We start from the raw sequence: 13377 nt of genomic DNA, 5'->3' as shown, positions 1-13377 counted from the left end.
GAAAGAGAAGAAAGATTTGGAACATCAGAGAACAAAGAGGAATTGCCAATTTCCAAAAATATGGCTAACAAAATACTCCTGGTTAAAATATGATGATGAAAGGGGAATAATGTTTTGTGCACCGTGTCGTAAGCATAATGTAGATTTGGGGGAAAACATTCATAATTTTTCTTCTGGCACTGATGATTTCAAGCTTGAATTTATAAATACACATCAGAGTAGTGAAGCTCATGCCTGGGCTACCTGCATGGAAGCTGCCAGTACTGCTTCACCAGCTTCTGCTGAGCAGATGTTGAAGAGCATGAACTCCGTAACATTAGGTAGAGTAGAAAATATTTTTAGAACATGCCATGCTATTGCTAAATCTGGTCGTCCCTTTACAGACCTTGACTGGATGTGCAAACTAGATGATATGAAAGGAGTGGATATTGGTTCTGTATTTAGAAATGACAAGTCAGCAAGAATGTTTATACATTTTATTGCTGAAGTGGAAAGAAGAGCTTTGAAAGAGAAACTGGAGAAATGTAAATTCTTTTCTGTTATTAGTGATGAAGTCACAGACAGTATACTTAAAACAACTGCAGTCGTCTATGTACGCTTTGCAAATGAGGGAAAAGTCCATTGCCAGATTGTTGGGGTACAACCTGTTCACAAAACTGATGCTTCGACTATAAAAAATGCAATTGAGCAAACATTACAAATAAATCTTCAGCTCAGCCTAGCAAGCCGAGACTGGTCAAGAAAATTAGTTGGGTTTGGAAGTGATGGCACAAATGTCATGGTAGGAGAAAACAGTGGGGTAGCTAAACTTCTGAGAGAAATTCAGCCTTGTGTACTGTCTGTGCATTGTTTTGCTCACCACCTAAATCTGGCTTACAAAGAAGCACTGAAAAATGTGCAGCTGTACAACATTTTAATCAGTCTCTTGAGAAATATGTATTACTTTTACCATAACTCACCACTAAATAAGAATAATCTGAAAGCCACATATAAAGCCATTAAGTTACGCCCAGCTATTCCTTCTCGCATTGGAGGTTCCCAGTGGCTTCCTCGTCTACAAACAGCTCTACAAATTCTCCTTAAAGGTTATCCTGTGATTGTTCTACATCTGAATAAGGTAAATAACTTAATATTTGGATGTAACTTAAGGAAATATTAATTGCTATAGGTAATTTTGGTCCACATACCGGACATTTGCTTTTTCTGTATTGATTTCCAGATAGAAACAGATTCAACAGCCTCAAACCAGCAGAATGTCAAAGGTCTTTTGCACCTCCTTCAGAAAATGGAGATAGTCAAGTTTTCTCACTTCTTGTTGGATGTCATCAATGTCCTCAACATAATGTCACGTGTTATTCTGGATCACAGCTCCTCCATTGCAGATATATTTGCAACCATGCAGTCAACACTGGAAACACTCCATATGTATCAGACAAGGTCTGGCATTTCTAACTGAACCATGATCTCTTAGAATATAATAAAAAAATATTACATATTGGTTTGTATTCTGTATCTTTCAGAGCTGGTCCAAAGGAACGTCTGATGGAGACTATTCAGCACTTTCATGGTTATCTGCTTATTGGAAATGGAAATATCTCAGCAGTACGAACCAAAGTACTATGTAGTCTCGTGAAGAGGCTACATGATTGTTTTAGTGATGCAAGCCAAGATGTTCTGCGAGCAACCATTATTGGAAGTTTTAAACTGTGGCCTAACAAAATGAAACAAGGTGTAGAACTATGAGAGTGGCTATTTGAAGTGCACCTTCTAAATTTATTAAGAGCATAAAAACATTTTTGCTTTTCCTCTGTTACAGAATTTGGTGAAAAGGAAGTGTCTGTCTTGATTAAACATTATGGAGTCATACTAGAAGCTGCCAGTGTGAAAACAGGTGAAGTAGAAACTGAGTGGAAAATGTTAAAATCAGAACTGTATAACAGGTAATAAAAAAACTACATTTGTGTCTGGTTACTCAAAAGGATTATGGAAATACATTTAGTGATAGTTAACTGTATTTCTTACCATGCTTTTTAGATTTCAGAACATCCAGACCTTGACATGGGATTCTGTGAACTCAGATTATTCAAAGAAGTATCCCAACATCCTGATGTTGGTAGATTTGATCCTAACTCTGCCGGCAAGCTCAGCTGAAACAGAGCGAGGCTTCAGTCAAATGAAACTCAGCATGATGCATTTACACTCTAAACTAAGGTCTGAAAGTGTGACGGATCTTATGATAATTCAGATGAACTCTCCAGATATCAAAAAGTTTGACCCCCATAAAGCTATTCATTTGTGGAATGCTACTTGGCAGAGAAAGAGAAGACAACAGGAAGGTGACAAATGATGACAAATCAAAGACCCGATCACTCCTCTGAGTTTGATTTGGAGACTCTCTGTGGAAGTTACTAGATTAAAATTGTTTTTATTTCACAGTCTTCTTGTGACATACACTTTAACTGAATACCTTGCATGGCTAATGAGTATAAAATTTATATTTTTTTCAGATTGTTTTATAATGTTAAAATGTGGCTTTTCTTTATGTTCACTGTGGAATCACCGGTAGATGTTTACATTTACCAGTCTATAAACTGAAGACAATGGAAAAATAATGGAGTACCTTGTTACCTTGATGAAATTGGACAGAGGGATGACTGTCTAACTTCTAAACTGTCTCACTCTGACCCTGACTTTTATCTGATCGTTTATTGCATTTAGCTGAGTCATAATGCATTATAACCACTGGGGTTAACCGTCATCTCAGACTTCAATAGTTTGAGAAGCTTCATTGATTCTGAAACCCCAGATTTTCTTTTCATAAATGTGTGGAAAATCAGTGCCTTATTTCTGTCAAATGGTTGGTTGACATTTGTGGCCTATGAATTTTGGATCATATCTTCTCTCCATATCTGTATGTGTTGCTACTTTTTACTCGCTTGTGGGTAAAGTTTTAACATGACCTTTCACAGATTTTTGTCAGTCTTGGACTTCAAAAGGAAGTCCTTTCCTTTCCATTTTTCTATTGATTATTTATCACACATATCAGTCTTCCCATAGCAAATACTCTTACAGCCAGAATATGACTAATACGCTTCACAACTTTAACCACTTTTTCCCCCTGTAAAAATGTTTGTAAAGGTTGCAGTAAGAATGCTCTATCTTAATTTTTAATCTAGGAGTTGAGAATGAGAATTGTTTAAAGAAGTATCTGATTTCATAATTTTACATGTTCTAAATGCACTTCCTACTTTATAATTTCCAATCAACGTAAAGCATACCAGCAGAATATATTTCCACCAAGGAAAAAGCATTGATTTATATCAAAAGATAGCTAATGTGAAATCATTCTTAGCCCTTCCAGCAGTGGTGAATGACCTCACATTACCCAACCCTTTCAAAACCAAGATCAACTGGGTGCTTTCAATATAAAACATGTCTAGTAATTGCAGAAGACATGCTATGCTGTGCTATGGTATGCTATGCTATGCTCTACTAACACATATAGAGAGAGTCTTTTTCTGTGTGTTTTGCATATATATTTGTGCTACTTCTAGGCCTAAACATTATGTCAGAAATAGAGTAGGTTTTGAATGAATCCCTCATTAAAGGATGTTAGTCCATTCAAGTAGAGTTAATCTGTAGGGAATCAGAAAAAGAGATCAGTACTGTGTGTTACACACTTGTTTATAAAAGATCCATCATTAAAATCTTCATTTATGATTTCTCAGATAAAAAAAAAGTGTTTAATTATGTTTTACCTAATAAGTGACAGAATAGGTGTTATACATACCGTATTGAATATGTGGCATTGCCAGTTCAAAGGTTTTTCTCTTTAATCACGTAATACTAAGTTTTTCCCCTCAAGGTTTTCAAATAGGAAGATTTTAACTACAATGATATTAGAAAAAGTTTGAAATGTGTCTCCAGAATGTCCAACAGCAGAAGACTAAAGATAAAGTAACAAACAAAAGTATGTTTAGAATCCATAACACTGAAGTCGCTTCCCTGATGCATGGGGGCAGCATCACATTTTTAGTATTAGGATTTAAGATAATCATAGAATCAACTAGATGATTGGAAAAGATCTTTAAGATCATCAAATCCAACCATTCATGGATACGTTGCCTTTGGAAAAATACTAGCAAACTCTTAGTATCATAACAAGTAGTCGGAAATGGATATCAAGAAGTCATCCATGTCTAAAAATGGGATCAAATTTAGTCAGAAAATTTGTATACAGTATTTGCCCTCGATGTTTTTTCATAAGCTTTTAAAATAGTGCACTGTAGAATGTGTGGTTTGTTTTCCTTGGTGATTTGGTGTCCTTCTGGTTATATGGGGTTTTATCACTATCTGAAATATTTTGCTGCAGATAAATTTTGTTTCCTACCATTCTTCCTAACTATGGAGAGGGAGTTATCCTTATTCTCTCTGTAACTAACTTTTAATGCTACGTTTTCTCCTAACATTCCTTTCGTAGATGAAACTAGCAGAATTCCTTCAACCTTGCTCTTAGGACATGTTTTCTAGGTCTGCGATGACTCTTGTTGCTTTCTTCTGGGCATTCTTTAGTTTTCATGTCCTTCTCTATCTGTAAATTTCAAAATTGTATGCCAGCAGAAGACTTAACAGATTAGAAGAATGCACAGGTTATTTCCAGGGTATTCCCATCTACTTTCTGGCAATATTGTAATCTGCCATAAACCCAAGAGCCTTTTCTACAGAAATTTTACATTGGCAAGAAAAACCCCATTGGCATGTTTATGCAGTTCATTATTTCAGCCCAGCGTGGCACTTGACTTTTATTCTTATTGTATAGTGTCCTTTTAATCCTAGTCTGTATCTCCAATTTGTAAAGCTTAATATGAATTCTAATCCTGTTTCCAATGTGCTTGAAGTTTTTTCCTGATTGTTTTCATCTGTAATGTAATAAGTGTATTAATTTGTGCAGTCTGTTCCCACAAAGTACTTTGATCTGTTTCCAGTGAAATTTACTGAGTGATATTGAACATCTCTCTGGTGTTTTAAAATCCTGAATTCTGATTATTTTTCCAAATGTTTGCTATCCATTCTAATTAAAAGTGTCTCTACACATTTAATAAGTTCATTTTCTATTCAGTCTCCTACATCATTCAAGAAAAACCCACTGGGTGGTTTGGTTTCTTTTTTTTTAGAAACTAGTCTTCAGGTGGGCAAAGTTGATTCTGGGAATTGTTTTCACATTCTTTCCCAGAGGACATTATTTCCTTTTACCATTTGCAGAGTTCTGTTTGCAGACACCAATATTCTTTTCTCAGGACCATCTGTGTAGCTACCCTATCATAGCATCTCTCCATGATAATAAAGCAATGGCAAGCCCGAAATTAAATTGATGAATCACCTTTTGTCTTGTAATGCAATCAGCTATTCAAAACCAGTTACATGCTCTATGATATAAAATCAAATACATTCAATTGAGACAAAATATCTAAAAATACATTGAGAAAAGTTATTTATTTGATATCTTTGTTATATGCTTATGAGGGATTTCATCTCTCTCTGAGATTTCCTCATTCCTGTTTCATAGGTGTTTCATGAGGAGGAATTAGGTCACACACAATTTGAAGTTTTTGAACTATTATAGCTTTTTCAGGACACTTTGAAATTGACCCACATCAGGTATTTCAGGAGGAGGTTGTAGATGAAAAGAAATTACCCTACAGCATATCAGCAATTCTATGATTAATATATAGAAAGTAGCTTAGTTCTGAAAGAAAGAAATGGTTGTTCCTTCACACTTACTTCAAAGGTATGAAAACAGCATTTTTTGGTCATATGGTCATATAGGAAATCATAGTAGGAATTGAACAGTTTAAACCATAAGGTAATGTGAGAGAAAAAAGTTAGATTTCCAGACTACTAGGGATCAGATGTGGGAAGGGAAATCTTTAGTAAAGCATGAAATAAAAATTATTTCATGGTAAAGCACTAGAAAATTTGAGATGACAAATAAGATTTAATATTTTTTCCTGTTATTTTAATACAAAGTTTTCATTGGCTCCTTAGTGGCCCATAGCCTATTCTCTCCTTGAACCACGAAAAAGTTACATGGTTTATTGAATGTTGTATGAAGTCTCTCAGTAATGATACCTCTGTGAGGTGGGCTGTATTGTGCCATCTGGAAATCAACTGATTCTTGTGGCTTGAGGTTCTCATCAAAATACAAGTTTCTGGTTACTTTAAAATTATTAAATCTGCAATACAATGTGCTTCAGTAAACAGCACATGCTTTATCACAGAACGTTCCTTCTCAAAGTAGGTAACAAAAAATCCTTCAAGAGGTGACATCAGAGCACTGTTATCAGCTTCCCAGTATTTTTTGCCAGCTTTTACTTTCATGCTGAAATTTATAGTAGAACATATGGCTTCAAGTCCAGGTGTTTCTCCCTGCTTTCTTGCTTTCCCGACAAACTTTAAGCTTCCCAAATCTATATTCTTTTCCTCTTCTTTCTAAACTTATATATGTACTGGATTTCTCTGTTGCATTAAAATGTGCTGAGGGCATTACTTCTGGTTTTCCAACTTGGAGATGAACACACCTACAGAGATTGTAGACTATTAATTCAAATTGGCAACTTGAAACTTGATTTTTGATACTGACATTATGAAATTAATTTTCAAACACAGTCTTAATATTTCTACCACTTAAATCTTGCTTCATAAACTTAACAAATTTCACTTCCCTACTCCACTTCAAAGAAAAGTTGTTGACCATAGACTGCATACAGCTGTGTTTTTTCAAAATGACAAGTTTGGCTGTAAAAAGGAAAAAAAAAGTAAGTCCTTCCAGTATTTCACTTACTGTGTTTGCTTTAAAAGTGACCTGTAAACTTACTTTTTTGATGCTATAGAAATGATTATAACCTGACGAAATGAGCTTTTCCTCTCAAAATTTAGATAATTTGAAACTTTACTTTTTTTCTTCTTTTTGTCATTAATGCAGAGATTTCACAGTAAACCCTCACTAGGTCAGCAAAGTCCATTTCTGAAAGAAAAGACTCTCATGAGTCTGTTAAATGCTGGTATACATAATTTTGTGTTATAATATTGAGCATGAAGTTTGAAGATTCTATTTGCATATACGCAAATCTATGTAATCCTAAAAAACGAAGTAGGTTTTGTTGCACCTATTTTTATCATATGATTTCTTTAAAATGAAATTGACAGAATTAGTTATAATTCCCACAAGCCAGTTCTAAGAAGCTTTTTAAGCAATTCGGTTTTGTTTCAAAGTTTAACAGACAACAATTCGTGTTTTCCATCCTGTTCTCTAACTGGATGCTTACTTTCAGGAGTAGAGATAGATTTATGATTCGATTCATTAAAATGGCACAGTGAAAGAGAAGGATAGTAAAATATATATTTGATTTGTATTCATGAACTGCTCATTAACTGTCAGTGTAGACTGTGCGAGTATGGGTTAGTGACCACGATGATGATGAGGACAAGTATCAAAAGAATTGCAGTGTATTGGAATATTTAACATTTTCGTATTAGAAAGGCCATGTATGGTTTATTTTAAATAAGAAAATTCTGTGCCTAGCTTGAAATATACTACCACTATCAATAGTACAAAATAGCAAAATAAAATATTTTCCCATATGGCCATTAAAGTAAAAAATAGATTTCATTTAACAAAAGAAGTCCATTTAAAACAGTAATTTTTTTTTTTGGTATATTGACTTTCTTTTATTAGGTTTTATGCAAAAGAAAGCATTTATTGGCGTATTTATTGACATGATTAATTTGAACCTTGGAGCAAATTGCCTTCCTGATGCATGGATGAACTTAACGTTTCCACATGTAAGTTTACTAATATTTTCATTTCAACTGAAGTATTGGTTTGTGTAGAAGATGCAGCATTGTGTTTACTATGATAAAGTCAAGAGTATAACTATTATAAGGCATTATCACTTTTTCCTTAAAATTCTTCTGTTTCACTTGAGAAAGCAATTCCCTAGAAACCATTGAAAAATTATTTCTAGCTGAATGGAGACTGTTTATGTTCTTCATTCCAAGACAGGAGAATAAAATCTGTAGCTGTATGACCTTATTTATTCAAGATTTTTTCAGATTTAGGAACATGGGAAATTATAGTTTAGTCTTACCAAATCTTCCACCAGTGAATCCTCTGATTAATTTTACTTCCAGGTGTTGTTGGTAAGCCTATAAATCTATGAAAAGGTTTACTTGTTTTAGCATATTTTTTATAATTATTTCTGTCAGTAAGCCATGATTCACATTAGGATTTTATTTGGATTTTACAAGAGGGGAAACAGCTTTATTCAAATATTTTGCACACAGATGAACAGCACTAGTAAAGAATTTGAAAGTTTCTGAGTGGTAGATTCCCACTGAGTTTAGTAAAAATTAAGCACAGTTATCATCAGTAAATCAAAATCTAATCTTAGCACAGGAAATTAATTATAGGGGGAAAAATATGAGTCGAACATTGTGTATTAATAGGTCATGTGCACATATATCCTATGTTCTTTATTCTTTGAGAACTTTCAGTGCTTATGAGTACTATTTTGGATTCAAAAACATACTTTCCTTAAAAACACCATTTTAAAATGAGACTCTTAAATTTATGGTAAAAGCAAGAACTTACAAAAGGAAATGCATGAACCATAAGCTAAGATACAGGTTTATTCTGCACAAGCTGTTCTGAATGGAACTCCCCATTTCATAATTGGTGACGTATTAGAATTTCAAGTAAGTTTTAAATTTATAAAAAGTGGTATGGTACCTGCCAATCTTGGGGCAGTTGACATCTACAGCATTACCAAAGTGTCTGTGTTGCCCCAGGCCCTTATTCCTGTAAAAATATTCCTTCCTTCTTGAACTCCAGTCTGGAGTAAACCAGGCACTTCCCTTGACAAGGAAATCTGGCTGTGGGGCAGAAGATAGTGTAGAGGTACACAGTAGGGTCTAAACACAACAGTAGTGCAGAAATGAACTGTGCCAATTTTTTTTCTTCAACCAGGTACAGCCTTTGCAATGCTGTGTCAGGAGATCTTACGGTATTTTATTGGTGTTCTGTATCCCACTTTGCTACCCACATACATCTTCAGTGGTAAAAAGACACATGCAGCAATTGACAAAGCAGCTTTTCCACTACTATTTTTCTAACTGAAAATAACACTGGAGCAGGGGAAAGCCATATGGCAGTCACCTGGAAGAGTAAGCAAAATAGGGCCAAGGCACAGGCCCAAGCATTTACTAGATTTTTGTACACACGCTGTTAAACTGTCGGTTCCATTTTTAGCACTATCCCAGATGGAACACAGTTCAGGAGTTAGCATGTAGTAAGGGCCATTTTTTCATAGGCAGCATAGATACAGGCCCCTGTTTAGGAAGCTAGAGTATTTATTTAGAGGGATATCAACTGCAAATACCAATTGGCCTCAGTGACGGACAGTGGTCTATGTCTTGTTTTGTTTAGTGGTACATGTCCTTTATTCATCTTTGAAATCTCACTGTTGAAGTCCTGTCCCTCCTAACCAGGTAAAAGACCTAAGTATACACAGCATATTGCAAGAGTATGTTTATGCATGCGTATTTGACAATAGTGATGATTTTTGCTTTTATAGTTACAAAATCTGGCATCTGCATTCTCCGTGAACTCAGAACTTACTGACTGGCGCAGATTCTTGCTAGCAGCAGCACAGCCTTGGCCAGTACCATCTGTGATACAACTTCTCAAAACACTGCACAGCTTCAGGTCTCTTGATGTAGCTTCATCAGGCTTTGTTACACAGGAATACTATATGCAGGTTATAATTCTTTTCTTTTTTGAATAATAGTCTTTTGTTAAACTCTGAACTGAATGATGCATTATTTGGTTTATTCACATTCAGAAACTAAGTCTGAATTTTGAATGTTTTGGGTTTTGAGCATGCTTTCTAGTGTCTTCAAGAAACTGAAGGCCTAATACTCATCTTAGCCATAGTTCCACAAATCTAATTAAGCTTACTTCTTACTTCCATTTCCTACTTCCCCAAAAGTATATTTCAAGTGAAAATCCTTCCTGTTTAAAAGAAACTATTCTGTGACCACTTTGACTACTATGAAGTTATTTGACACCATTGCATAGTTCACCAATGCTTTTCAGGAACAAGTTTCCTGAAAGAGTACTAAGAATACATTTTTATTCCTTTAGCAAAATTCATCTCTTAAATTTTCACTTACTTTTGCTTTAGATTCTTAATCATGCTTCAGATGACTGCTGGTTCACTCTTTTAATGCATACTAGCTATACGTATCATATGTATTTGTAGCTATATACATGTAGATATATGTATGTCAGTTTCAGAACTATTTTCATTAATTTAAAAGTTCCAGGAGTGCCTGCCAAGCCCTACGCACCCAAAAGTTGCAAAGAAACAAGTTCTGCAAAGCCAGAAACCCCACAAAATGTGCAAGTCTATCTGCATCTATTAGACTGATGCAGATTATTTATTGATGCATGTTATTTATGGATGTGGTGATTTTTACTGAAGTGTTAGAGCTTAAAAATAAGCTAACAGTTACAAGATATGCAGACTGCGAATGCAAATTTCTAACACAGGATCCTAGTTCAAATATAATACTAACTGTGCAATATATTACTTCAGGATTGGAATTTGCTCACATTCAGCTAATAATAGTAAATATGCAATGGTGTATGCTCATTTGTTTGTAGGCTTATCCTCTGTTTGTTCTTCAAGACTTCCAGCAGAGTGATGACTCTCAACCTACAGTCTATACAGTTGCTTACAGACTAAAAAGGGCTAAAAAGTTCGTAAACACATATGTAGCTCCACAGCTATCTGTTTGAGAACTGTATCGGTAGGCACATAACTTAGGTGCACAAGAGAATGTTATGGGAACCTCCAGAGACTATCCAAAGCAACTCAGTTCATCATTCTGCTTTGCTCAGAAGGATTGCTCTGAAACCAATTTATATCAAATAAAACTTGTAATGTCTGTCACCTCTATTTCATTTTTGAAAATGACCAAAATATTCTTCACTTAAAACCTCATGAAAACCTTGTGTATCTATATATACAAGATGTATACTATGTGTTTTCTTTACAAAGCAAGGCATACAAGGTCCTAGAGTTCATGTTACTGACAGTACTGTGACTTGGAAATTTTGCAGATACAATTATGAGAATGGGAAGATAATTTTTCAGACTTGAGTAAAATTTAGTCCTCTAATTTAAAATAAATTGATGAGAAACATCTGCGTTTTGTTTTTTGTTTTTTTTTTTATTGCAATATTTGTTGTATCCTTTAGACCAGTTTATGGCAAATTTTATGAGATCAGTCCTTGTTTCATTTCTTTCTTATTCATTTCTTTCTTGAAAAAATGATGATTCACTTCCTGTGGAACATAGTGCACTAGAGAATTAATGATTCAGTGCAGTGCATAAAATTAAGAAAAGAACAATAGCAGAGAGTTAGCAAAATTATTGTTTATCAAGTGTTATCATTGATACTGTAATTGTACCGTATACAGCAAACTGTTTGATCTATTTCTGGTAAAGATTTCGAAGATAACATGAAGTCTTTTGTCTTGTTACTAATTTTCCAGTTTTCCCAGCTAGCTCACATAAGGAAATAGCAGAAAAATAGATTTATTAATTTCTTTTCCTTTCTGCAGATCTCTTGGAACTTCCTGTTTGTACTATTTCATTATCTTGCTTTGTAAAGAAAAAACATAGTAATGGAATATTTTATATAATGAAGAATCTAGTAATTCACCTGAAATGTGGAAAAGGATATTGCTAATGAAATTTATAGCTTTGTTACAATATTTTAAGTTAATGCCTACACTGAAAGACTATTGCATCTCATTAACAACTGTGTTTCATGAAGATTTCCAATTATTTGAAATCTTTCATATCAGTCTATGAATATAATAGGGAACACAGATTTTTTTCATACTTTAAAATCTTTCAATAAAAATGGTAACAAACTTTATTCTCTGTTTAATACTGAAACTTACATGCATTCAAAATGTCATGAAACTATTTATTTTATTTTACTAAATTAATAAGAAATAATGACAAGCATGTTTACTGAGAATAAAAGGAAGAACCCTCCACTGGGAATTTGAGGTGCCCCAGCTGGCCCCTCTATCTGCAGCTGTACTAATAAACTATACACTGCTAGTGAACATCCCCAGGTAATGGTACTCAGCTGTACATACTTTGATGTTATTTACATGTTAAACCTGGCTTGGTTTAACATGCACCAGTTCCAAGCAAGTGAGATTTTCTGTAGGCAGTCTGTTCATGGCCATCCCATTTTAGAAGATAAGCTCCAGGTGATATTTCCTGTGTGTTGGGTCTAGTACTGGAGAACTGGTTCTGGGCACAGTTGTAGGTATAGCTTTGTAGGCATTGCAGGACACTTTGTCTTACTGAGAGCAAGGAAGCATAGGAAGGGCCATGCCTCTTCATTACACTGAGTGTGTGGATAGTTTCTTCCAGGAGTACAGCTAGAACAAAAGCTATGATGTAGCAAAGGATATCCTAAAAGGATGAAAGCAGAACACACATAGAAACTCAGCATCATATTCTGCTGCTTGGGCAGTGTAGGTTTACAATTACCTACTCCATTTTCACTTTTTCAAGAGCATAGAGTCACTCCTGTCTTACTGCATTTTCAGTAATTCCCAAGTATCTGTTAAAAGGTACAAACAGTTATTCAATTATTCTGATGTCATTGTATGTTAACAACAAATTCAGCTCAATTAAGCTCAGGAGCTAAGCTCTTAGTTATCTGTCTGTTGAACAGTTATAGAGCATGAAGACCAACGTATTTGACTATGTAAAAATAAATTGCCTTTTTTTTTTTTTAATCAGGTTGGCTTATGGTTTAATGGAAGTGAAGATGTAAGCATAACACAAAGTTGCACAGAACCTTTGCCTTTAGATAGGCTAAGAGATCTCGTAAAGGTAACTTTAAAAATATTTTGAAGAGACCACTCACTATTCTAACCTATGAGGTCTCATTAAATGTTTCTTGGGTCTTTTTTTTCCAGAACTGCTGCAATTTTTCAGTGGTTTTTAAGGACAGGTGGTGCCTCAAAATATGATTTTCATGTATAAAAACCTCAAAGTTCGAAATAATATAGAAAAGAATCTAGGAATTGTCCTTCGGTATTCTAAATCGTAGTCTACTTAGAAAGGCTTAATTATTCCTGTTCTTCTTTGAACCATATTAATTTTGCTACACAGTAACCGGCTTTGTAAAGAATTGGAAGCAAATGATCTTTGCATCTAAGCTTGTGGAATGCTCCAGGGAAGAAGACATTTGACACTTTCCCACACGACCTCCTTGTCTCTA

General features: G+C 34.6%; 1 protein-coding gene across 1 annotated transcript in view; it reads left to right on the top strand.

Moving 5' to 3' along the window:
- Positions 1–12986, top strand: part of LOC104405539 (sperm flagellar protein 2-like) — a gene marked incomplete at both ends in the record, with an annotated part of 49396 nt that extends 36410 nt beyond the window's left edge. Inside the window, 3 exon segments of the mRNA XM_010014274.1 lie at positions 7736–7842; positions 9633–9815; positions 12894–12986. Coding sequence (XP_010012576.1) covers positions 7736–7842; positions 9633–9815; positions 12894–12986 — 383 coding nt within the window.
- Positions 12987–13377: the final 391 nt, after the last annotated feature.

The sequence above is a fragment of the Nestor notabilis genome, unplaced genomic scaffold (genome assembly GCF_000696875.1).
Source record: "Nestor notabilis isolate BGI_N333 unplaced genomic scaffold, ASM69687v1 scaffold10995, whole genome shotgun sequence".
Taxonomy (NCBI): Eukaryota; Metazoa; Chordata; class Aves; order Psittaciformes; family Psittacidae; genus Nestor; species Nestor notabilis.
This window is presented reverse-complemented; position numbering and strand designations above follow the sequence as displayed.